Raw genomic sequence first — 26,655 nt, forward strand, 5'->3', positions numbered from 1 at the left:
ACGGTGTGTGTGTGTCATTTGACGACAACATAACATTATTTTGAATGCAGTGTTTGCTTTTGGATTTTGGGATTTCTGTTTAGAGTTATGAGAAAATGAGCCATGCTTTCAGAAAACACGTGGAAGCGATTGAGAAAATAAATCTATAAGACATACCTAAACATAAAAGAAACAGCTAAGAAAATGTGAGAGGAATGTTTTTATTTTATTTTTTATTTTATTTTTATTTAACCTTTATTTAACCAGGCAAACATGTAAGAACAAATTCTTATTTACAAATGCAGCCTGACCAAAAAGCAATGGCTCTTTGGGGGGGGGGGAGCTAGAATAAAACAAGGTTAAATAATTTACAACAATAAAACAATAAAACACTGGCAAATACAGATGCATTAAAATACTAACAGTCAGAGAGAGGGGAGAGAGAAGGAGGAGGTAGGGGAGAGGAAGAGCGGAGGTGAGGGATAGCGGGGGGAGTGGAGCAGGGGTAGTTAAAATGAGGCAGTGATGGGTTATGGAATGGGTGAGAGACGGTGATCAGCAGGTGCATTGATCGACTATGGTTCGATGCAGGATTTGTTTGAAAGCAGTGAGTGAGGTAAATGTGAGTAAATGTCAGTATCAAAACAGCTTTGAACTGTTTTTATTTTATTTATTTTTTTCTTTACAATTTTGTGATGATGTATTGATCAATACCCCCCAGTGATATTGTTTGATCATTTCTTATTGATCAACTAGTACATATTTATAATCGAATCTCATTGGTCACTATAACCTCTTTGGAATTACCGTAAATACAAACTAAAGTAAACTATTTTGTCTATCAACAATTTGTCCTACTGTCCAGTTTGGTGGATAGTTTGGTAGAGTGTTTGGCAGGCGGGGGTTGTCTGCTGGTTAGTTTAGTGCATGATGGGCTTCCTCTTGATAACAAACTTGTCTGTTTGGCAGCCATTCTCTCAGCTTTTAGCTGAAACAGAGACAAAGTCTGCATGATTATACCAGTCAGGTCTATCAGTACAGTGATAGCATTTATTTATGTACAAAATTGTATTCAGCATTATCACCAGTTACAATTTTTACAACAAATTGTGGAGGGGTTGTAGTTTATAGAACGTCCAATGTAACGGTATTCTGCATTGGTCTGATTTGCAGTGTTGCTCTGCTCTATGCTGTGCTTGTCTGTACTGTGCTGTTCTGTGTTCTACTGCACTTTGCTGCCCTCAAGTGATCTTTTAGGGAATAGTTTGAGTCCTCACCCTCTCCTGGTAGCGCCTCTCGAAGTACGCCATGTCCTCCTCCTCCCTTGTCTTCAGGTCCGACAGAGCCCTGGTCACAGACAACACGGTGGTCTCCTCTACATATCCAGCAATACACACACACACACACACACACACACACACACACACACACACACACACACATACACATGCTTTTAATCTGGGTTCTGTACACCACAATAGACTTGAAATGAAACAATCAGGATGGGCTTTAAGTGCAGACTTTCAGCTTTAATTTGAGGGTATTATACCTCCAAATCAGGTGAACAGTGTAGGAATTACAACAATTTCTACATGTGTCCCCCCCTTTTTAAGGGACCAAGTCCTCAAAACGGGAGCTTGGATGGTCCTCGACGAAGACGAATATGGACAGGGGCCATCAACCTGGGGAGCAACAAGGGCTCTGTCTACTACTACAGCATGCCAAAGCGTCTACTACTACGGCATGCCATGCCAGCAGCATCAACCTGAGGAGCAACAGGGCTCTGTCTACTACTACGGCATGCCAAAGCTTTGCAGGAACTGCCGCCAACTGGCCGCGGCCTGCAAGGCTAGAGTGTGTAAAATATGCCAACAAGGCCACCCGACGTCAGAGTGCACACTAACTAGAGTCTAGACCATGCAATCTGTGCGGGATGCAGGGGCATCTCTACCGGAACTGCCCCCAATCCTACGTATATTTTTATATTTCTTCTAAATTCATATAATGTGATTTTCTGGGGGGGGGTTTATATTCTGTCTCACTGTTAAAATTAACCTACCATTAAAATTATAGACTGTTCGTTTCTTTGTAACTCACAAAATCAGCAGGGGGTGAAATACTTATTTTCCCCACTGTAGATATTAATTGTAAAAGGCATTTTGACTAGGGGTGCCCACATTTTTGCACCCCACTGTACATCCCCAGGCCTTGAATTAACTCCTTTAATAATCAAGTGATAGCTCAGCTGTATCAGTATAAACAGACACTGAGGGATATGCTGAGTCAGTGCTCTATGTGCCCCACTAACATTCAAATGAGATCTTGATGTTCTGACCTGTAGGTCTAGAGGTTGGTCCATACACCCTCTCAAACACGTGCTCCTGGAATGCTCCAGACTGCTCAGGTGAAGGGACAGCTAGAGGGGTACCTGCCCCACTGTCATCCAGTCTACAATATCCGTCTGCTAGGGAGCTGAATCCTGTGAGTCCCCCCATGGCTGCGTATGGAATATCTCTCCCCACTGGCCGACCACGAGCCTCCCGCTCCGCTTTCGTCTCCACCTGCCGAAGGAGTGGTTACGACTAGTCAGTCATCCAGGGTCCGTTTTTTGTTGGTTTAAAAAATATAATAATAATAATAATAATAATAATAATAATAATAATAATAATAATAATAATAATAATAAATGCTTTCTAAAATCTGGTGTGTATCCATTTTCGGTACTATTGTTTGTATTGTATTGTTGTATTGTTGTTTGTGTTTGTTTACATGAGAAAAACTACACCTTTAAGATTCCGATTCTGAGATCTGCGGCAAACACTCGAAACTGACTACCTGGGGCTCACCTGCATCTGGTGGGCAGAGCATGGCTGGCCACACCCACAGGTGTAAGGGCTCCTGAACCCAGCACAGGAAGTACCTGAGAACCAAGAAAGGAGACTTGACACTGGTATGTCGCAGGGTTTCAATCCAACCCTTAATGCTGAGTGCCAAGCAGGGAGGCATCAGGTACCATTTGTATAGTCTTTGGTATGACTTGGCCGGGGATCGAGCCAAGTCAGGCGGACACTCTAACTGCAAGGCCACTGAGCTGGTTAGGGCACAAATAGAAGCACCAATAATGCTTGATAACAAGTGCAAACAAGCACAAACTAAATGAATGTGAAGCAATAATGACAAGGAATAGATAATATTGGACACTACTGTACCTTGAACAAATGGAAAGCTCTCAGAAACCAGTTATGAAGATGTTGATCATCAATGACAAAATCATCATACCAATGAGTCATCATGACATATGAAATATGAATGATGGTATAATTACAGTGTAATACATATGTCAAATGATAATCTGTCAAGTGACGTTCAGTCATATTCAAGTCCTGATTGGTCAATAAGGTCAAATTATCTTATTTGTGCATTAAATAAAAAGTGTATTTAACATGTATGATTTAAGATGCGATACAACCCGGAAGGCATTCTATAAGTTGTGGCACAAACCTGACACTGTGATTCATTGTAGTGATATATATGATGTATGTATAAATACAACTGTCTGTAATACAGAGGTTCAAGACTCACATTTCCTGCACAGGTGTTCCACAGCCTCACTGTGATCATGGGCGGAGTGTTTGCACCTGCAGCGCACTGGCTGTGACGCGTTCAAGGGAATGTACTGATAGGCCGAACACCGACACCCTCGAATGAGGCATGGAAGGGTCAGTGGACGCTCTGTAGGAATCACCTCAAAGTCTGTCTGGTGCTGCTTGTACCTGGAGGTTAAACCCAAAACTGTAATAAGTGAGGGGTAATTACAGGTGGTAAACCAGCACCAAACACCATGTGGTTACAGGGCAAGCGCCCCACCTCCATGAAGGTTCAAACCTCTTGGCAAAGGCTGTAGTAATTAACTTACACCTACATGCAGGTGGGCAGAGAAAAGGTTTCGTCCAGCTGCTGTTCACTCTGGATGTGTGAAGCCTATCTCTATCTTATAGAGTTGGAGCCAGTGACAGTGATAGTGAAAGATATTTAACTACAAACCTACTGTGAGTCTACCTGTGTGTGCAGAAGCATGGTGTCTCCGGGCCAATGAGTTTACAGTCAATTCCCCCTGGCAATCCATAGCTCACGTACAGCCTATTCTTTATTCTCTGAGGAAGCATCTTTTTCTTGTACTCCTCGTATTCCTCTGGAGAGAATAGTCTACCTCCATCGTCTTCATTTACCATCCTAAAACAACAAAAACAGCATACATGCTACGGAGCTCAGTATCTTTTCTGTAAAGTATGCATGTCTTCCACAAATGGATGGCTGATACAAAACGGCTGGTTAAGTGTGTCATTATTTTTCGTTTTTATATAAATTACAATTACAATTACACTTTCTTGGCAAGCTGTCTGAAACATCAGAAAGGCAATATTAAGTCTGGGACACAGACGAAAATTCCAACAGTGCTCCATTCGAATTTAATCCTGGTAGAAATGTTAATGAAGGCAAACCTTCTGTACTCCAGGTAGTCATCCACTGCCCCAGAGGTGGTCTTGTCTAGATATATCCTTTCCATCACTTAGATGTTGTGGTATCTGGGGTATTATTACTTGATATCCCTTGAAAACACCTCTACTCAACGATTGTTTTGCGTCCACGTTGCTAAGCGATGCATGTGGAGAACGGACATCCGTTTCCTTTTTTCAGGTGTAAATGTATGTATACAATTTAATTCATTACATGGTAATTATCTATTCGCAAATTGGTCCAAACAAGCGTAACCTGAATCGCATATTATTTGAACCCATGCTCATACACCTATCCAAGTCCAAGTTGTGAGCAATACATTTCCCATAAGGCGTGAAAAGCGATGACGCATCTGTGGCAACAACTACCGGTTTCGATTTCGCGACTTCAAAATAAAAGCGCGAGTTAAAAGATTAATGGAAATGATGAGATCACTATATTTTTCTCTTATTTTGACTGAAATAAAGACACATTCTTTTTATATTTACAATTGAGATATTGGTGCAGTTTTATATTCTTTTAGTATTTCAACTCAACAACAATTCTAGAATATGGATCAAGTGAATTTCAAGCATGAGCGGTGTCATACAAAAAATGAGTGTTGATGATGGCTTTTTACTGTGGCCAAAGTGCCCTATTGGGTCTGCATAGGGCAAATGGACTGCACAGAAATATTTTCTGGGCCTGGGGCAATACTATTTCCTCAGGGTAATTATTAGAACAATTAGCCCCCCCCCCCCCCCCCCCCTTCCACACACTCACACAACACACACACACACACACACACACACATACACACACACACACACACACACACACACACACAATGCACTATATTAGTTTTACATGTATTCTAATTTACAGCCTACATAATTACTGTTCTATTGCCCTTTTTGCCATTGGCTTTTAAATTAGTTTTTTTTATTATTATTATTTTATAGTTTCTTATGTCCTATCCACCAACCTCATCAAGTCAATTTCCTGTATGTGCAAATATACTTGGCGATAAAAAATAATTCTGACTCCAATGTTTAAATGCTAAAGTTGAGAGCTTTTATTTTGAAGACATTCACATTTTCATATTACATTAACCGGAAGTAGATGGGCGTAGTATTTGAGCTTAGGTAACACAGATACAAATATCTGAAGACCAGTCAGGAAACAAGCTAAATTTTGAGACCCGTAGCTTTTTTATTAATCACATAGCTATGCGAGTTTGCAATTTGCAGAAGGATAACTGCCACTATAGTTAATTGCGAACGGTGCCAGTTAACTTAACATTGTTGGTTTAGCATATAAAGCCAAAGAGCTAGCTAGCCAACCATAAAACATCCTCAGGCTCTGTCTGCGGCTAAGGAAGCGGCTCATTCTGGTATGGTTGCGTTCGTACATTCGCTCTGAGGGCGCCGGGGCGCACACTGGGTTCAACGTCCAAAAGGGACCAAGTAATTTCATTGGACAAGAGGCATTCCATGAGTGCGGATCAGATTTCCAGAGCGAATTTACGAACGCAGCCCTAATCAGTGTGCTCGTAGTCAAGTCTGCCTTCACGACCCATTGCCATCTACATGTTTGAACAAGACAGGTCGGCCGCAAGGAAATACAGGTAATGTAACGATGATTTGTTTAGAGAAGGGGAGATAGCTAGCTGGACATCATTTCCAGCAAATATGAGTTGAGAGTACTAGTGGCTTTTGTGTCATGTTTACAGGTCCCCGTGACGGTAGTTGTGCTAGTTTTGCTAACAACGCCGGCTGCTTTTTCAGTTCAGACAATCGACAGTGTCTGCACCTAAGTTAAAGTGATGCAGTCAGATGGCCCCATCATACGTTCACTGTGACTTGACACAAAGAACCAGATAGATCTACACCTGTCAGGTTGTGGCCCTGATACATATAGCCGGACAGCTGTTACAGCTAAACAGCTGTCTGCCAAAAAAGGCAGTCGGCCTAAATTCTTAACAATGTTCCCCTGGTCTTCTGGAGGATGGTCAACTATTTAATACATGTTTATTGTAATGCAACCCAAATGTATTGTAGCCTACTATCTCTGGTATGGCGGGTTGAAACACGACTTTTCATTTACTGAAATACATTTCTCAGTTTTAAATCACGTGTCAGTCTGTTTAGCAAACTTAATTAAAGCCATTTCTGCCGAGGTTGATGTTTGCTGAGGTGATAACATTAGGTTAATATTAACTTTGGTGTAGCCCCACCTGTTCACGTTGTGTAATGCCAATATATCACGGGGTGTGAGAGTGAGAGTCACTCTGAGCCCAGGATTCTGTTACTCTTCTTTTCATAATTGATTCCCCTCAGTCAGTGTCCCTGATCTGACCTCAACAGGATGTGCCACTCCCACACCAATGAGACAACAGTGAAAGGACCCAATGATAGGATTATATCATGACTATCTGATTTCTGCATTACTTGCATCCATAGGCAACAGCAGTCTATTTATCTGTCCGTAGCAGTACTAATTAGATAATGTCGTAGGCCTATATATCACCACAGAGACCACCACTGGGAGGTGTAAAGTAGGCCTTATACAATCTAAATTGGTAATCAGGTTTCTGGGGTAGGATTAAAAAAGGGTTCCTATGGAAAAATGACAGTTTTTTCCTTCCACAGTCGCTGATGCTTCAAGCTGATGACTCACCTGTTTCTGCTGCTGTGTGTGTTTCTGTCTCTCTTACAGATCCTTGCTCTGGAAGTGATGCTCTCTGAGTGACACCAACTATGCATGTTTGTCGGCCTCATGGTTGAACGTCAGGCCTGTATCTGTGGTTTGATGCCTCGGTTCTTGCAACCCCAACCCCCTCTCTCCAGTTTTAACCCCAAACCCCTAATTCACCCCTGGCCCTGCTACAGTCTCAGCTCGCTACTCTCCCAGTCCAAGCCCTAGCTCCTCACCCTCACCTCAGCTCTGACTTATTACATATAATTTAATCCACCCACTTCAGACCTACTCCCACATTCACTCCCTACCTCAAGCAAAAGTCCTGCTCCCTCCCCCCAAACCCCTGTTCCCTCCCCTAGCCCCAGCCCCAGTACCATGCTGGGCACGCTCCTACGGAGGAACATGTCCCAGAAGCTAGGCGTGCTGCTGTTGGTGTTCGGGCTGGTATGGGGGTTTATGCTGTTGCGGTACACTGTGCAGCAGCCGCGACACCAGAGCAGCGCTGAGCTGCGGCAGCAGATCCTGGAGCTCAGCCGACGCTATGTCAAAGTGCTCACTGAGGAGAACGAGAACGCACCTGGAGGACCACAAGGGACCTCCATGGCCGGTTACGGTAAGAGCTCTTTTAAAGGAAGTGTCAACACACACACACACACATTTCTTCTTTTCCTGTGTGAAAACCCAGGATTGTGCTTATTGCGACCCACACACGTGTAGCGTATCTTGAATACACGCATGGGATGATTTTGTCTTGAACACTTAATAATGATTATTTATTTATTGTTTTCTCTCTGTCTCACACACAGCTGATCTGAAGAGGACCATAGCGGTGTTGCTGGATGACATTCTGACACGACTGATCAAGTTGGAGGGGAAGATCGATCTGGTGGCGAACACGTCAGCCACTAACATGTCCCACAGTGCAGGAAGCGCTCTTTCCTCTGCTCTAGCTGCCTTACCGAAAGCTACAAAGCAGGAGACAGCAGCCAGCCACCAGGAAACGCCACGCCTCCCTCCGCACACACCTAACAGATCTCACCGAGCGGCTGTTTAAATAGAGACTATGGGTATGTTTGCTTACTTTAGAAATGCATTGTACTTTCCTTGACGTAAGCACTATATGATCTGACAAGGTTGGACGGGTAAAAAAACAACAACAGTAGGGAGAGAACCTTGTTTTCACATTCACTCAGATCTGTGACTAGGTTGAAAGTCAGATGCATTTTCTAAAGTATTCAAACAGAGGAAGAGACGGCCCGCTCTCTTCCCATAGTTATGTGGCTGATATCTATTTTTTTACTGGGACATTTGAGCAACTTTTTAAATATTTTCCATTGTGGACTCTCTTAGGCTGGAATTTTAGCTTCCTTTTTTAATTGTGTCATGGATGGTTCTACAAACTATGCTACAAGTGTGCCACATACACAGGATGGACCTACATCTGTAGACTCTTAACAGATGAAGTGAAGAGCAGTTGATGACAAAACCACTCCGTCCGACATGATTTACCTCTAAAATACAACAAAGAACACTTAATGTGTGTCTATGAATTTGCAATACTGCTTCTCCTCCATATCAGAATGCTGAACTAAATAATGCACTCATGGTCGATTGGAAATGTTGTGTTTTGCGTTTGCAGCAGCTCCTGGTGCTTATGTAGAAGAGTCCTTTTTTAGCTAATATATAAAGATTGAAGGAATGATTTAGCTGTACACTAGACTTTATATGGAAAAGAGATAATCCAAAGAATGTTATTTGCACTCATCATGAAGGCTTGAGAAATGTATTTTTACTTTGACTGGGATGATTTTACAGTTTGTATATCCAGAAGAATGTATGTCGTTAAGTAGGTGATTACTATATGATTGCCGTTGCTAAATCCAATTTGGTCTCCTTCCGTCACTGCCCCTATTGTATGTCATTGTTGACCTACAGGATCAGGGCAGGTGTATAATTTGGAATTCATAAGGAATTGCTGCCCTATAGGTAGCAGTCAGGGTTATAATTACATAGTGACTCTTTAGGATGCCCTAGAAATAGTTAGAAAATGTAAACTACATTTTAAATTCATGGAGGTGTGCCCAGCACCCTCTGGCATCTTTTAATTTGAACCCATATCTTTCACTCTGATGGGCTTCAATGATGGTCTGGGGGAGAAGGGTTTGGAATTGGGCTCATGTGTGTGTCAGGTACCACCCTAAGTCCTTCGACATGGGATAAATCAGATATGTAAGCACATGTAATATGTGTTGTCCTCCCATTCCAGTATTTCTAAAAATCAATTTTGTTCCTCATCACCCCTCCTTGATTTGAAGCAGTTGTATTGCTGAAAGTGATCTTCACTACCATGGTGCTTTGATCTCAGCCTCAGCTCCTCCAGACTCTGTTAGGGGCTTTTGTCCATACACTGTTTCTAGAACAGTTATCACTCCAAGGAAATCTAGGCTGACCGGAAATTCAACACATTTTCAGAAATGTGGGTCGGAGGACACGGGTGTCATTGTAACTTGTTGCCTTATGAAGTGTCAACCATCTTAGCCTGGTGGCTGCCGGGCGTGCCTTGTCTGACAAGACTACGACGAGATTGTAAAAGCAGAGGTAGACTAGAGGTCGACACCCTGGCTACATCATAACATGAGGTCTCAGATTAGCTTAATGCAACTAAGGTGATAAATCTAAACACGAGGGTCTGGTTACAACATTGTTCAATTCATGAAACAACAAATCGTTGTCCACTTTCATGTCACGTCTTCGCAGTCTGTGAATCGGTTAAGATGACATGAAGCAAACAATAATAATACACACTCTCATCAGATACTTTTATTATTTGATGGTTGCATTGTCTTCTTTTGCTACTGATATTTTGTTTATTTTGTCATTTGTTTGGGATCACCACCACACAGGGGGGTATTCCACGTAAGTTGATTAGTATATTCGCGATTAAAAGGAAAGCCTCGTTCAGGCAACTCTCCATTTGGATTCAAGCCTCAAGTGATTCCTCGAATGAGAATCAGGCTTGTGTCATCAATGTTCACACAAGCCCAAATTTGAAATTCTCGATTTGGGCGCGTGCCCGCAAGTAGAAGGAGCCCAGAAGAGCCGACTGTCGAAAAGAAGATACTCGAAAGATACTGGAAAGTGACAGCGCAGCGCTCCTACTTATTGATCTTTATGAAGACGGGAAATAAGATGTAAAAAAGTGCAATACTGACGCAATTAACAAGGCAAGGGAAATGGTTTGGCAAGGAATTGCTGACAGATTAAATGCATAGGTCATACTAGCCCCTACTTATTGTTTTATGTTCGTCTTGTAATAAATTAACATTCACTACTGTGGTGATATCTGCAGCAGGCTATTAGTTATCAGATCCCAGGATGGCCGAGTAAGATGCTGCTATCATCGCAGTCTTATTTTTAAGACGGGGGTTCGAATCCCACTTTTTACTGCATTTCATTGTCTGATGCTTGTATCCTACAATGTTGAATCTAAAATGTATGTTTAAAATGATGGCGTAGGCTAATTTATTAGAGAACTGACATAACTGCAATGGTGTTTGAAGCCTTTCTGACTAGTAAATTATGTTCTTCTAGCATTGTAACTGGACCCTGGATTTGGCATAGATTATTATTTCTTACTGATGGATGGATGATTCACTTATTTAGACAGATGAGATGTAGTTATTGTAAATCGATTTGCATGAAATCGTCTTTTAAATGTCAAGAAAATAAACATTAAATTAAAATCAACCCCTCTCACCTGAGGCAAGGATCAAACCAGCTACCTCTGAATGCAAGCTGGCTGCCTTAACCCCTGTGCCAAACAGACCACACTGCTAAGTGTGATGCAAGCCGATACACATAGGCCTACATATCTTTTTACTCCATTTTATGTATGTATCTATCTCTCTAGCACACTATCAAAATATCTAATTATCAGTAGTAAAAGGTGGGAACTAATATTTCCCAAAAGACACTTGACGGGAACTGTTCAGGGTTTAGTTTCCGCCTGTGAGACATTTTTGACACACTTCTAAAACCAGAGCGTAAACCTGGTCGCTACCAGGTTTGTTCTAAGGATCGGTTGCATAGCAGGTAATCTTTTGTTGAATAAATAAAGAACAAAGCTGAGAGTTGGTAGGAGTAAAACAAATAAATATATGATCTCTTTTTTATTAGTAGTATTATGAGTCACTGTCACACAAGATGTATTGACTATGACTGACTAACTAGGTCAGTAATGACGAACATTGAATGAATGTTGGAACTCTCCATGTTCGCAAGGACAAACAGACTGAAGCTCAGCTTCTACCCCAGGGCCATTCAGGCCCTGAACACAGCAAAGACCTAGGTTCTAGGCCCTGGACAATCTAGACAATTTGATGGCATCTACTAGATTGAAATCAAGTGCAATACTGAAACACAACTGTGAACATTTCAAACCTGCAAACTGCGACACTTTAAATGAATGTGCAATAACACTATGTGCAATATGACAACCCTAGGGTACATAAGGTTCAGAGATAGGAAATGTTAGAATAGCATAGCATAGAGTACAGCACAGTGTTTTATTTGTATAGTATAGTGGATAGTGTACATAGCCTTTATTTATGTAAACCAGCTCTTTTCCCTTCTTGTTTTTAGTTTTTTTTCCAAGCACCAGGGGAGCCCCCCCTCCCAAATTTCGTTGTTTGGTACCTGTACTATATCAATGACAATAAAGACCATTCATTCATTCATTCATTCATTCATTCATTCATTCATTCATTCAACTCTGTAGTACCGAGAGGGCGTGGCTGCCCAGCCCTTCCTCTCTGGTCGCAGGCAGACAGATGACGGGACGTTGATAAACAAACGGCCAGTTAGCCTCTTCCGCCATCTTCCCACCGCTCCTGCAGCAGCACGGAGAGGAGCTGAGAAACGCTTCAGAGAACTCTTTAACAGGACGACAACATATCGCTTTTTATCTCTAGTCATATTGTGAGAACTATATTGCAAAAAATGAGTGACATAGAGGGCAGTAACTGCGATGGACGAGTAAGTATTTTCTTTGCCAAGTAACCATAAATCGATCCCTTTCTTTCCTGTCTTGTAGTTCCATGTATGCCAGGTCAGCCCAGCCAGCTGATAGATAGATAGCCCGTCGAGGCGATTTAGCAATGCAATCGGGCAGCCATCAAGTTATGAATAATGTCATAACCTCACTATAATGTTTAGCACTGCAAGTAGAGCCAGTAGTTACAAACGTTAGCTGTTTTAGTGCGCAGCGAGGTGAGGGGAAAAAAAGACTAGCCAAGTTGCTAGCTAGCTAACGTTTCAAACGGCATGTCTGCAACAACCCTAGCCGAGATCTCTTCTGCCATGCACATGGCTCACTACGTTATTGTCCTGCTCTGACTAGTTGAGGCATATGTTTCTATACATATATAGAATATCTTACTATACTAGGCTGCTACCGAGCTGCTAGTAGGACCAGCCAGGGCCTTGGTCGCAGTAGGAGCTAGTTGAGTTGTAGCCGAGACCATTTTCACTTTGCAGCATGCCCCTATAGTGAGGGTACTGCAAAGTCCTTTTAGCTGGCTAGTCAGCAAGGCATACTTTTCCAAGTCACTCTTCCTTTCCTGCTTTTTACATTACTACTATCTGACTGACCTGATCCACTTAATTGATCCAATTTTACAGCAACTCAATGATCAGTAATAACATGCTGTAACTTTACATGCATTACTTATCCTACAATGTCTCTCTTCTGAGGAATTGTAACTTATACAATTAACCCTTCATTTCTGATATGAAAGGATAGCCCCAGATACATTTTCTGCAATTAAAAGTGCTGTAATTATCCTGTTGTAGAAATACTTAACTTTTTAACATAAATACTTACGAAAGATCTTTGACCTTTTTTTTAATAAATACATGATCTTAATTGTATTGAATGTTCTTTTTTCATTAAGGTTATTGATCGTGAAGGATTTGAAGAGTTATATCCAAGAATATGGAAGAAAATGTCCAAGATAAAAGAAGGCTAATGAAAAAAAAAGAACAGAGCAGAACGTAAAACCTTGAAGGGAAAAATGAAACGGAAGATTGGTCAGATATAGAAGCACTTGCATTGTTATGGCTAAAAATGAAAATGGTTTCAATTTGGGGAAGAGAAAAAAACCTGGAATCAGAAAATGAAAAACTGAAAAAAGAAGAACGAAGAACAATAGAATTCCTGAGGGAAGGGAGTAGCGTTTAAAGAATCTGGAAGAATGAATGTGTCCCTAGGTTAAGTAAATGTACGGTTTATGTTCCACGTGTCTTTACACTACTTTGCTCCCTTTCTATAGTAAATGCATGATAACTTTTCCCTTGGTGACCCAGATGGAAACGGGACATAATGTTTACATAATGATCCTCTTGTTTATTATTACTGTCATCGTAAGTCATTTGGAGTTGTATTGCTTCTCTATCATGGAAATTGAAATGGTGGAGCACTAACCCTTTCCTCCACAGTACTTGAGCTGTAGGCTACGTGTGTGTGTGTGTGTGTGTGTGTGTCTGTGTGTGAGAGAGTGTGTGTAAGAGTGTCTTTGGCTGCAATCCACTGTAGTGACTGAGAGAGAGGGAGAGTGCGCTCTAACACACTTCTGTGACACTAGGAATCTCGCTCCCCATCCAAATCGGACCAGGGCAGTCCTGTTCGTGTGAAATCTGAGCCCAGGTCTGGCTCCCCAAGCCCATCCCGGGCTTCCAAACGCTCAGAGTCTCGATCTCGCTCACGTTCAAAGTCCAGGTGAGCCACCCCTTCCCTACCTCTCACTATTGTTATCACACCCATCTCGTCTCATCTCAAATTGACGTTCCGTACATAGAAGAATAGTAGCATCATGTTAATGCTGTATTCTCTGTCCTGTCCCGCCCCCTTCCACCCTGTCCTCCTTCTTCAGGTCTCACTCCCGTAGGCATTCTAACCGCCGGTACAGCCGCTCACGCTCCCGCTCCAACCGGAAAAGGTCCCGCTCCCGTTCCGGCAGTCCAGAGCACCGCCGGAAAAAGAGCCAGAGCACGTCACCCTCTAACCGTCGCCGGCACACCGGCAGCAGGGTGAGTTTCACAGGATCAGGAACAGTTCAAAGGTCAGGGTCTCTCTGTATGGCAAGGCTGTAAAATGAAGTTGCCTCTTACAAGCCAGTTTGGCACCCAAGTATGAAGTATGGGGGTGGGGCGGTAAGCTTGTCTAGATCTCTGTCTAGGGGTAACCTCTGCCTGGAGTGATAACAGACAGCAACTTTTTTTTCCTATATATGCTACCCTTAGGTAATGCAATCCATCACCATGGCCTCAATTTTCATTGCTATGGATATGATGAGCAACTTTAAGTTGCATTGAAACCTGCCAATGCCGCTTACTGTCCTGGAGGCCTGTTTGACAGTTTTTTGTTGATCATTGGCTCAAGGCATTTGAAGTCGAACATTAAGAATGTGTACAATAGCTTATTTCCACATATCCAATATTGCAAAAATATTCTTTTTAATTCTGGAAAAAAAGTCTGCCACTAGTCCAAAATGCAGCCACCAGACTCTACCAGAAATACAAAATGTGATCATATCACCCCTGTTGTATCATCATTGCATTGGCTACCAGTAAAAAAGCACACAGATTTGAAGGTCTTGCTTATGTAACCCATAACGTTATGTTTATTAACGTTATGAGTATTTGGCAGATCTGATCAACTCTTACCAACCCGCTCGCATCCTCAGATCGAAAGAATACAGGTGGAGGCAGGGCCTTTTCTTATTGAGCACCACGTCTGTGGAATAGCCGGCCTGCTTTTGTTGGGTGGGTTAGTGACGGTTACCAATTTCAAGACAAACCGTAAGACCCACCATTTAAGGTTTGCATACGGTTTCCCGTAGCAACTCCCCACTGCCATTCCCTATGTCAATATTATTGTGTACTTTTACATTTATGTAATGTGTTTTGTTATTTTTGTATGATGTATAGCAGGGGTCGGCAATTAGGTTTGGCCTCGGGCCAATTTTTTGGGGAGCCACCAGATGGCGTGCCAAAATATAATCAAAGGCTAATTTAAGTAATTGATTGTTAAAAAATGAAATGTGACACGTTCGAATGCTTTGACTTTTCTTTCGAAAAATGTGAATACATTTCTGCGTTGTTGTAAATCAATGACACATCGCTAGTCAACTAACACAGCTTGTTTTGTGAGCCTGCTAACAATGTGAAGTAGTGTTGTAGTTAGCGAGTTTGTGTTGTGATTTTCAAATTGAAACGTAGTTCCGTGTTTCAAAAGAAAAGTCATTTTGATCATCCGATCGTCACAAATGTTACTGGAACTCCGCGACGGACCGCCTTATAAGACATGCATTTGTGGGAGATGCAGAGAATTGATCAAGATAACTGTAAACAAGCTGTATAGGTGGCGTAATAAACTTAACTGTAAACGAGGAGGTTTTTTTCTCTTTCCATATTTTTGAATAATAAATGTGTGGACTGACGATGTAGTGGAGCCTAACTTATTCTAATAATTGTTTAACATACTTTTATTCAGATAATTATTCCCCGCTCCTCCCAGACGTACAACGTCACATTATTATTCGATTGGCGATATTGTACCCTACTTGAGTGAGAAGTTAGCTACACATTTTTTAACCTGCTATCTAGTAAGAGAAAAAGAAAAATGTCATCCAAAGGTCTAAAGAGGAAGGTTGACGGTGAAAACAGGGCATTTAAAGCGGAATGGACAGAGAACTATGCGTTCATCCTACCTGGTTTCATTAATGCAAAGCCGATGTGCCTTATCTGTAATGAAGTTGTGGCTGCTTGCAAAGACTATAATATTAAGCGGCACCTCGAGACGGTGCACCTCGCTGCCTGATTGTCTGTCCCTGTGTCATTCACTCTCAACATGGATACAAGTACAATAAGCATTCTTTAGGTAGTGGTAGATTCTCTATTCGGACATTATAGCCGCTATATGTGGGAATGTCGGTCCGATATTGTAAAGAAAAAAAAGTGGATTCTCAAAATAATCTGCTGGGCCAAATATTATTGATTATGGGCCAGCAATGGCCCACGGGCCGCCTATTGCCGACCCCTGATGTATAGTATAGAGTATTTCTTAGGGTTTTCAGCTGCTTCACAGTTAATGGTAGGTTTGTTTTAACAGGGGATGCTGTGCATAAGAGTTAGGTTTTTGGAATGTAATTTCATACGTATATGTTTTAAGTTGTGTTAATGTTTGAAACCAATAAGTCAAAATATCTTGCATTAATCATTATAGTTGTATGTCCCCTTCCCTCTTGTGGGGAAACAACATGATGTGACGCATTGAATAACCCCTTTTATTAACCATATCCCCCCCTCTCATTATATCAACAGGGCCATGACTTCAAAAAAGAAACACAAAATCATGGTGATGATGGTGAAGCCAGGGTATGTGGACCTACCTACAAGATTCAAGACCACTGGGCAGTGTGAAACTAAGCTTAAATGACCTAAATCAGGCTTAAGTGTGCCAAGCAAGGCTAGGTCTGCCTTGGGCAGTCTGAATAGGAAGAAAATAGGTTTTTGTGGTGAAAAAGAATCTAAACACAAACCAGGCACAAGTATAACATGGGGGTAGCTTAATTTCAAGAATAAGTTGTGGTGTGCTGTTGTGCGGTGTAAAATATGCTGTGATGCTTTGCATGGGGGAGAGAAATTCCTGAACAATAAAAACACAATTTCATGGCTTTTTTTTCCGCAACATTGAAATGGCCATTCATTTTTCCTGAAATGTTTAGATATTAAAATTGACATTTGTACCGTACCGCATTACCACCATGAAATTGTGCATAGGGTGTGTTTGTATTGATGTGTGAGAGCTCACAGATTTTGTTTTGAGTGAGACAACAGGGATGTTTACATGCTAAACCTGGTATCGGTATAGATATTTGTTGCCATCAATCTCTTTGAACTGTGACCCTGACCACTTTATCTTTTCCCTCCAGGCTAACCCGGACCCTAACACCTGTCTGGGGGTATTTGGCCTGAGTCTGTACACCACAGAGCGTGACCTGAGGGATGTGTTCGGCCGGTACGGGCCGCTTGCCGGTGTTAACGTGGTTTATGACCAGCGCACTGGACGCTCCAGAGGGTTCGCCTTTGTTTACTTTGAGAGGATTGATGATTCCAAGGAGGTACAGTAAATGGAACAGCCTGTTTGTTTGTGTTCTGGGTTTGGGAGGTTGGGAGACTCGCAGGTTGGAAAAAGGCGTTGCTATTGTCATATAGCTTTATTGTTGATCTTTGATCATACATCTGTTTTGTATGGGTCACAAACCATAAACCAGATATGACATAATTTACTTCCATTGCATATCAGAGGTTGTGAGAGGTAAAGATCACAACCTCTAATATGCAATAGTAGTCTGCGAGTTCCCTATTATAGTTTATTAGTGTGATTACACAAGTGCACCACTAGGTGTCAGTCTGGCTATATTTACATAAATCAGTTGCAACTCACTGCATGAGGCTCTTCCTTGTAATATAGGTTCAGGTGGACTGGTAGCAGCATAGTGCCAGCTTGTGTTCATTGCATATACATAAAAGGCCTGCCTTTTTACATTCAATCTGACAATGCCTTGTGCAGGTTAAACATGGGTTATAGGCAGTTATTAATGGCTGTTATTCTTCCGTTTCCCTAGGCAATGGAGCGTGCAAATGGTATGGAACTGGACGGGAGACGCATCAGAGTGGACTTTTCCATCACCAAACGGGCCCACACCCCCACGCCTGGCATCTACATGGGCCGGCCCACACAGTAAGTACAGAATGCTGTATTTTGTCATCACATACATAATCCACAACAGCGCCTCTGTGTGTATTATTGATGTGTTATTATTTTAGACCATTAATAAATTGATCATAAAATACCACTTTTCCTGATTGTGTGTGGAATTTGTCGTAATTTGACTAACAGCAGCAGACCCTGCTCTTTCGTTCACTAACTGTCACTATTAAATCACTCCTGGGATGTAGGCCAAAAAGAATGGCTACATTGGCATTGAAATTATGTTCAGCACGTGGGGTCAAATAATTTACCCTGGCCACCATCAATTTATTGATTTAGAAAATGTTTAATCCGACTTGAATCGTTGTACTCTGTTACTCAGTTTCATGGAAGTTGGTGATCTTTTAATAGCTTAAAAGAACATTTGGGGATTTAATGAAATGTGTTTTCACAAAACTAGGACTCATGGCGTGATATCCATGGATATCAGTCTGCATTGACTGACATAAATAAAATATGTATTCTTCCCTCCCCTCTCCTCAGTAATGGCAGCGGCGGCGGCAGTGGTGGTGGTGGCGGCGGCGGTGGAGGTGGAGGTGGAGGTGGCGGTGGCGGAGGTGGCGGCGGTGGAAGTAGCAGCGGTGGTGGAGGGAGGAGGGGGAGCCGAGACTCCTATTACGACCGAGGCTATGACCGCGGCTATGACCGCGAAAGATATGACGAATATGACTACAGGTACAGGTGCCTTAACTGAACTCAGTCACTTTTTTTTGTTTTTGTGGGGCAGTCCCACTCATATTTTTCACTTTATTGGACAGAGATAGTGAAGACAGACAGGAAAGTAAGAGAGAGGGCATGGGCCGGATTCGAACCTGTGCCGACATGGGCAATGCTGCACTGTAGACCGTGGTGCTAGACCACTGGACCACCCCAGCTCACTGTCACATTTGATATTCCACCTTACTACAGTTGAATAGAAATGGTGTAAGTATAGATTTGTTGAAATGTATGTGGGGAGATATGGCATGATTTGCACTACTATTATGAATTGCTCCATTTTACACTGGTGTAAATCTCTCTCCTTTCCATCTTACTTCCCTATGCAGTCGCAGGCGCTCTCCCTCACCCTACTACAGTCGATACAGGTCTCGCTCCAGGTCCCGATCCTACAGCCCACGTAAGTATACATACTTCCAAGTTCTCGCATCAATTTACAGTTGCATGGTAACAGACATGCATGTCTCACGAGAGTTGCATGTCGAGTTGAAAGCCTAATGATTTTCTCCATGTGCAGGACGATACTAGGACCCCTCCATCAAGATCACGGCTTCTATCAAGATTGTTTCCTTTCCTTCGTTACTGGCATTGGATCGTCGAGAAGCGGTTTCCAACGGGGCTGATTTGAAGCATTGTTAAGCTAACAAAAGTGTATATCAACTGTCAGAACTTTTTTGGGAAAGTCAGAGGAAGTATTTTGTTTACGTGCTGTAGATGTCTTAATTTCTAGACTTTTTGATGCGTTCAGGTGAGTGTTTGCTGAAGACTGGCGGATGATAAACGAAAAAAGATGTCCCTGTCAAAAATGTATAAAATGCGTGCGTCCTTCCTTCCTCCATCCCTTAATTAGGAAAACTCTTGTTTTCACCAATTCAACCTAGTCTGATCATGGAGGGAAGGATGAACTTTTTTTTGTTGTATTTTAACAGAGCCATTGGTTTTTGAGTGTTTGGTAAGAGGATATGGAAATATGGATTGGTAAGATTACAGCGTGTGGTCTTCATTCACATACTGTCACACATCTTTGAGTCGAGGATGTCGTCACTTGGATACCTCCAGAGATTTTTATTTTGGTGTATTATGATTTTTGTTTATTTTTATTGAAATAAAAAAAGAAAATCCTAAAATGTGTGAGGCTTATGATTCTGACATGAATGTTATGCTTGGCTATAGTCAGATAATTACTGCATTGTTCTTTTCAACAAGACATACATGATTGCAGGTGGGGTTGGGTCCTTCTGGAATGATCGGAGAGGAAATTCCTGTTCTGAACTGAGTTGTTAGAGGTTAAGACTAGTCACAGATTCTCCCATGATTGACATGCCCTAACCACACAGGCAAAATCCACTTCACACATTCTAACCACAATGTGCGTCTGACACAAACGTAACCTGCATATTCAGTCCACTCCACTCCCACCCTATTTTTAACATTTACAATAGCCAGACTCACCTTTTGTCTTTCATTTGGGAGGTGTTCTGAATGTTGCAGATTCAATTCTCCACTTAACATGATAAGTGTCTGCTGCACGAGCGTCCTCAACTAGAGTTCACTCAACTAGAGTACATCAAGCTGCCTCATGCTATAGAAACAGAAGACAACTCCTGCCTTATGAGCTGTTCTGGATCATAAAACCTGGTCCTGTTCTGCTGCATTATCCTGTTATCTCCAACACCACCAGTGAGCTTATTCAGGAGTGTGAAATAACATTTTAGAAAAGATGGCTGTATTGGTCAAACAGAAATGTATTGTATAGAGCTGACATGATTCCCTGCCAAGTAGAATAGAGAATTGTCTACTCTGTTCTGTCTGCAATGTCAAAACATTGTATCTCACTGAATAATCAAATCAGATAAGCACACCTTAACTGACACTCGTGAGCAAACGCTCATCAGGATGGGTGTGATCAGATGGGAGGCATCAAGTTAATTAACATACAGATTGGTATAGAGGAGAGGTGCAAATGACGAGCACTGGCCTTCAGGCCGGATGGCTGATCAAAGGAGTGAAACTGAAAAAATGGGATTAACTTCCAACTTTATCTTGAGTATCTGGAGACCTTGGACCTAATCTATTGGCCCCAAAGAAGTGGGTTAAAGCTCTCATCACAATGCTAACGTGACATGGAGGGAGACAGCAGATTAGGTACATAAACACGTCAGATAATAATATAGATCTGTTGGAAACTTACAGTACAAGGATCAAAGTGTCAAGTCCTTGCCAAGAGTATCTTATTTTCTTCTCTATACCAAGAGATTAGCTACAGGGAGGACATTCTTTGAGGTGATATTTGAAAAGTGAAAAGTAATGGATGAATAACAATGACGTTGAATGAATGAATGAATGAATGAATGGTCTTTATTGTCATTGATATTGTACAGGTACCATACAACGAAATTTGGAAGGGGGGGCTCCCCTGGTGCTAGGAAAAAAACTAAAAACAAGAAGGGAAAAGAGCTGGTTTACATAAATAAAGGCTATGTACACTATCCACTATACTATACTATACAAATAAAACACTGTGCTGTACTCTATGCTATGCTATACATATCATAACATTTCCTATCTCTGAACCTTATGTACCCGAGGGTTGTCATATTGCACATAGTGTTAATTGCACATTCATTTAAAGTGTCGCAGTTTGCAGGTTTGAAATGTTCACAGTTGTGTTTCAGTATTGCACTTGATTACAATCTAGTAGCTGCCATCAAATTGTCTAGATTGTCCAGGGCCTAGAACCTAGGTCTTTGCTGTGTTCAGGGCCTGAATGGCCCTGGGGTAGAAGCTGAGCTTCAGTCTATTTGCACGTGTGAAAGAAGGCATACACATTCATGAGATCATGTTTTACATTTCTATGTCTTTATTTTCATCAATGGCTGCGACACAAGAATTTAATTAGCTATACACAATTCGGTTGATGGGTAGAAGATTGTGGCCCACAGGAAAGATGTGAGGGAGTCAGGGGAGGTGAGAGCTATGGTAAAGCCAGCAGGAAGGTGGGGTTTTTCTCTCTGGTGGAAGCCAGGGAAACCCACACATTGAATTGGTTAATCAAACATATTGCCCTAAAACCAACAAAGTGATGTTCAGTGATTTTTGCGAGTGCACGAATAGCTGCACCCCTATCTCTGTGTTTCTAATGATGGAACAATCACAATTGCCTGCAATTCAATCAGACAAAAGCTATGCAGTTGTTAAGTTGTTATTTAGTTGTTTTGATAATTTATTCTTGGGGATGGCATGTTTGAATCTATTTAGTTTCCCAACTTTTCATTTCAGAAATGTTTTTACAATAAATGCACTGATTTGGTTATTTTTCAGTGAAAATATTGTATGTGTATTGAAATATCTCAACACATTGTGTAGGGATTTATAGAGCCATAATAATCTAAAGGCACTAGGTCAAGCGATTCCAATATGGCAAATCATTTTTTTCCAATGGTGGACGTGACCAAATATGGATCCCTAGTGAATTACACATGGAAGTTCAATAATGTATGATCATAATTGGAGATACATGAGTTATCGGATGAACACATGGATATTTAAAAAATAATAATAATAATAATAATGTCAAGGGACAGTGGCCAGTGCCATTTCACTTGAAGGCAATTTAAGAAATTATTATGACATCATCCCATAAATACAAAATGAAATTACATTTCCAATTAAGAATTAATTGTTCTGAACTGAAATGGAATTGGTCCAACAAATCTTCCCTGTCAATTTAAATCCTATTTTTCTTTTCTGTATTACATTTTTGTGACACATACTTGAAATTACAAAACATTGTTACTTCAAATCGCAGCCATGCCCACCAACACATAGGATGTATGCATTTTTTTGTTTTTCTAGAAAACAAGGTAGCTGACAAGGGTGCAAACTGATTTATTCTTTAGGGTTCAGTGAGTGAATTTTCTTATTACCACATGACATCAACTTTTCTGAACATGTTTATTGTTATCAAATGCATTTTTCATTCTTAAAGGTATCTAACAAGTCAAACTTCGTATACAGTAACTAGGTACTACTAACAGATGCCAACATTCAACTTTGCTACTGTATGACACACTTTCCAACAGCACAGCAACAGGTTCTCTTCACTAACTGTAAAGAAAACATTAATATGCTGTCACATCAAATGTTTGTTGGTAATTTATCAAAGATTCTCCTTCTGACATTATGTCAGGGGATAAAGTAGGTGGAATGAACAACAGAGATGGATGATTTACTAGCAAGGCTCTTAAAAAAATAGGTCATATTAGCCCTACTCCAGTTATATCAACAACAACACATATGCAAATGTCCAGGGCTTGTATTCTATTATATCATTTATGGTTATAATTAGACATATTCATAGGAATTGTTACCTACTATGTTTACTGGAGTGGGGAGAAAACCGCCATTTTCTGATGAGATGATGTAAATCTATAAGGGGGGGCCTGGATCCACAGGGCAATATCTTACCAATCAAATTATTTGAAAAAGAAAATACACTTAACACGATTGATATCTGTTTTAGAAGGCTATTGACCTCCTATAATCGATAGACCATGCAAAGTCTTTGAAGTAAAGTTATAGGAATATACGTTTTTAAAAAATCAAATAAAACATTCACTGCAACATGGCGTTCAAGACCATGTTCCATACATTCTAGCTTAGCCAATGGAATGCAGTCGTACGAGAAGATTGGAGATAGAAATAAATAAATAAGGGCATCTCACCCAACCATGGTTCCCTTTCATTGAACGACAGAAACGAATGCGACTTAATTATCCGCGACAACACGGCATATTAGTTACTTTAAATATACAACTATAGACATGTTTGATGAAGCCTATATGTCTATCGAAATGCCGTCTTCAATCGTCTTAAAAGTGCGATGTTTCCCATTTTATTTTCATCAGAAGATCCTTAACTAGGCCATTCCTCCTAAAATGTTAAGATGCAATCGTGGGTATGAAACTTACTTTATCGAAGACTGTTTACCCCTATGGAATATGGCCATACCGAAGTTTTCCTCCAAAGAATGGGGGCGGGGACATTTGCTGTACGTCCCTCGCCGATATATTCCCTTCTTTGTGAGCCCTGAGCGGGCGAGCTTGGAGTTGGTTGTAAACAACATGTAAACTCTGTGTAATGACTAGTTTGTCAATATGAACAAGTATTCCATTCGAAAAGCAGATAGAGTAGTAGCGCTACAGTATCGATATTAGGCCTACCATCTCGTTATTTCACTCAAAATGGAAGAGTGAATGAATGCTCACGAAAAAAATAATTATATTGAGAATAGGCTACTCAAAGCATAGAACTTTAAAGCTTAGAAATAATGTAGTGGTTGCATAGCTCTATTGATTGAACACAGTTATGGATATACCATTAAGAAAAATAAAGATAGGACACAGAGGATAATTGTATTACTATTAATGAATTACAACTGAATTCACGAGATGTTACAGGTTGTTTCAAACAATGTCACTTTAATTCTCCCTTTAAGATTGAGAACGTAGGCTATATTCCCAACTCAACGCATGTCAACTCCACAATAGCCTATGTGAGAGTACATTTGAGAAGTAATATGGATCCAGACGCATCTCAATATTTCGTTAGAACAAAAGGTTTTATTATACATTTTACAAAAAAAACAGAGGGGAAACATTTTTCGCGCGCTGATTCATATAGAATAGCGGAGCCGAAGAGCCAATGAATGAACACGCTGAGACCAAGCCAGCAGAAGTAGTACGGAGAGAAGCTACGCTCTCTGATTGGTCCATATTTCTAACCAATAGGAGAGCACTCTATGTTTGGCCAGAAGAGTACGATGTCAACTAAAATGTGGTGCCAGACAGTGCCAAAGCAGGAGGGCCTTCCGTTAAAGGCTTTTACACATAGGCCAACATTATCTATTATCTCTTATACATCACATAAAACATGCTCCTATATTTAAGTACAATTATGAAATACTGTCATTCTGTTCGGAATCACAGATAGGTCATATTATTCCTGATGACGCATTTATAAAACAGGGTAGTGTACTTTTTTTTCTACCAAAACAGATGTAAAAGCCTATGCCTATCAGTTGGAATTGGAAATGTGTCAGTTGAATATATTCTCATGCTATAGGCCTCAATCAATCAAATCCAATCAACCACTTTATTGGAACTTCATTAGCAAGAAGGCTTACAAAAACACATCCATACACACACAAAAACAATACACCTCATATAGCATATAGGCCTACACAACTGGCAATAATCTCCAGTTGTGAGAGCAATTGACAGTTTATAAAATTGTAACGTCGAATTGTGATTTGTATGGATTGACTTCATCCACTGGAATCAAGTAATACGTGTACATTCTATGTGTCCCTCAATCTTATAGCCTAAAACATAGATCTATATATATATATATATATATATATATGGTAGCCATGGACCTATCTCCTGACAAGTTGCAAAGTAATTTGAATGTTATATAATTATACTATAGGCCTATGGCATTGAATTATACTTCTGAATTTTAACATCTGTACATGGTCTAGCAGCCTACTGTCGTATTCCAGTGGTTTACGCCAACATATTAACAAGTGCTATGTTAGCCTAGACATGCAGCCTAGGAAACTTGCTTTGCATATTCCAATGTCGCTAGGGGCACTTCTCTGTGTAGCATATAGACCCCTCCCTCTCTCTGCGTGGGCCTAACCATAGGCCTACCCACGAAAATTGAGCAAGGGGGGATTCGCCATATGTGGAAGTAGACAGCACAATATATTTCAGGTTCTACAAATGTTTCGTCTACTCAAATATTATGTTAAGCTACTGAATATGGACGTGGCGTGGTATTAAACCCAGAAATAGCTCTACCTGTCTGCCATTTCGTGTGGTCATGGACAAATCTGACGTGCTGGACTTTGTATTGTAGAACTGAGAACCACCTCAATCTTGTTGAGAAGATGGATGCCGTCATGTGGATGGTAGTAAACGTGTCACTCCCATGTTGGACCTATGAGCGAAACATGAACTTTATTAATAGATTCCCCTAATTGAATGTGTTCACATGCATACTAGAATACAATGTTACAACGTCGCACAATATCATTTATGAATGGCCCCTCCCCCCCCTCTTCCTCCTCCATACTGTTCCATACAGTACACCCACCGCAGGCTCGCGTGCGCGCAAAGCAAGCCCCCGCAACATTGCTGTCCCCCTGCTATGGGCGTGCGTGAGCGCACTGCCGTTTTACTATTTCACTCAGCGACCAATGAGAATCGAGGCTTTGCAGAGAAAGGCACACGAATGTGATTCTAGTAAAAGATACACTGGGTTCTCACGGAATCCCTTAACGCACGTAGCTCGCCAGGTTTTTTCCCCAACACCAATCCACTCTTCCCCTCCTTTTTCGCTCGACTCCCCTCCACTGTTCCCACCCCAGATTCCCCGTGCCATTTTCCCAATCCAACACTTAATTGAGCAACTGGGATTCACGTGCGGGTTTGATTTGTAGTTTGAACACGTGGCTCATTCAAAAAAGCCGGAATATCCGAGTTTTTTTTTTCTTCTCTTCTTCTTGGTTTTATTCAGAGGCGGGCGCGAGCCTTAACGTGTGTGACATTCTCTGTCTCTTTGCCAAGGGGTTTAGAGGAAGACTAAAAAGTAGTTTCTCCTGCTTTTCATCCAGTCCGCCATCATTTGGAAAGACGCAATTAATAATTAAGATCATTTTTTTGCGCGATACAGAGAAGGGCGAGGGAGCGCAAACGCGACGAGGTTGCCCGTCAAATCTATCTGTGGCTTGAACGACCAAGGGAACCACGCCACAGCCACTCCGTTTAGTAGTAAGGCGATTTTGGGCTACTCCAAACACTACACACCCGAGAGCAAATAACGGTTTTCCTCCTGCGTAAAGATTGTCAATTTCAGTGCAGAAC

At 41.3% G+C, this 26,655-nt stretch overlaps 3 protein-coding genes across 3 annotated transcripts; 2 read left to right on the forward strand and 1 right to left on the reverse strand.

Moving 5' to 3' along the window:
- Positions 1-1,232: 1,232 nt before the first annotated feature.
- On the reverse strand, positions 1,233-4,546 carry fam221a (family with sequence similarity 221 member A; the record flags this gene model as incomplete). The annotated part of the gene is made up of 6 exons (XM_080531787.1): positions 1,233-1,354; positions 2,315-2,540; positions 2,826-2,899; positions 3,562-3,752; positions 4,039-4,212; positions 4,482-4,546. 6 exons carry the CDS (start codon positions 4,544-4,546, stop codon positions 1,233-1,235), a joined length of 852 nt encoding a protein of 283 aa, XP_080387913.1.
- Positions 4,547-5,989: 1,443 nt separating this feature from the next.
- ccdc126 (coiled-coil domain containing 126) lies at positions 5,990-9,518 on the forward strand. Its single transcript, XM_080531169.1, has 3 exons — positions 5,990-6,103; positions 7,195-7,789; positions 7,983-9,518. The coding sequence occupies exons 2-3, from the start codon at positions 7,552-7,554 to the stop codon at positions 8,228-8,230; spliced, it is 486 nt and encodes a 161-aa protein (XP_080387295.1). The 5' UTR covers positions 5,990-6,103; positions 7,195-7,551; the 3' UTR covers positions 8,231-9,518.
- A 2,558-nt stretch (positions 9,519-12,076) lies between these two features.
- On the forward strand, positions 12,077-19,795 carry tra2a (transformer 2 alpha homolog). Its single transcript, XM_080530493.1, has 9 exons — positions 12,077-12,210; positions 13,818-13,951; positions 14,106-14,262; positions 16,558-16,611; positions 17,169-17,357; positions 17,865-17,980; positions 18,494-18,685; positions 19,057-19,127; positions 19,245-19,795. The coding sequence occupies exons 1-9, from the start codon at positions 12,175-12,177 to the stop codon at positions 19,253-19,255; spliced, it is 960 nt and encodes a 319-aa protein (XP_080386619.1). The 5' UTR covers positions 12,077-12,174; the 3' UTR covers positions 19,256-19,795.
- Positions 19,796-26,655: the final 6,860 nt, after the last annotated feature.

This window comes from Nansenia antarctica (assembly GCF_963989245.1).
Source record: "Nansenia antarctica genome assembly, chromosome: 5".
Lineage (NCBI taxonomy): Eukaryota > Metazoa > Chordata > Actinopteri > Argentiniformes > Microstomatidae > Nansenia > Nansenia antarctica.

Coding starts and splice junctions, on each gene's coding strand:
- ccdc126 (XM_080531169.1), top strand. CDS start 7,552: ATGCTGGGCACGCTCCTACGGAGGAACATGTCCCAGAAGCTAGGCGTG. Junction 7,790..7,982: donor GACCTCCATGGCCGGTTACG/GTAAGAGCTCTT, acceptor TCTCACACACAG/CTGATCTGAAGAGGACCATA.
- tra2a (XM_080530493.1), top strand. CDS start 12,175: ATGAGTGACATAGAGGGCAGTAACTGCGATGGACGA. Junction 16,612..17,168: donor GTGATGATGGTGAAGCCAGG/GTATGTGGACCT, acceptor TTTTCCCTCCAG/GCTAACCCGGACCCTAACAC. Junction 17,358..17,864: donor GGATTGATGATTCCAAGGAG/GTACAGTAAATG, acceptor CCGTTTCCCTAG/GCAATGGAGCGTGCAAATGG.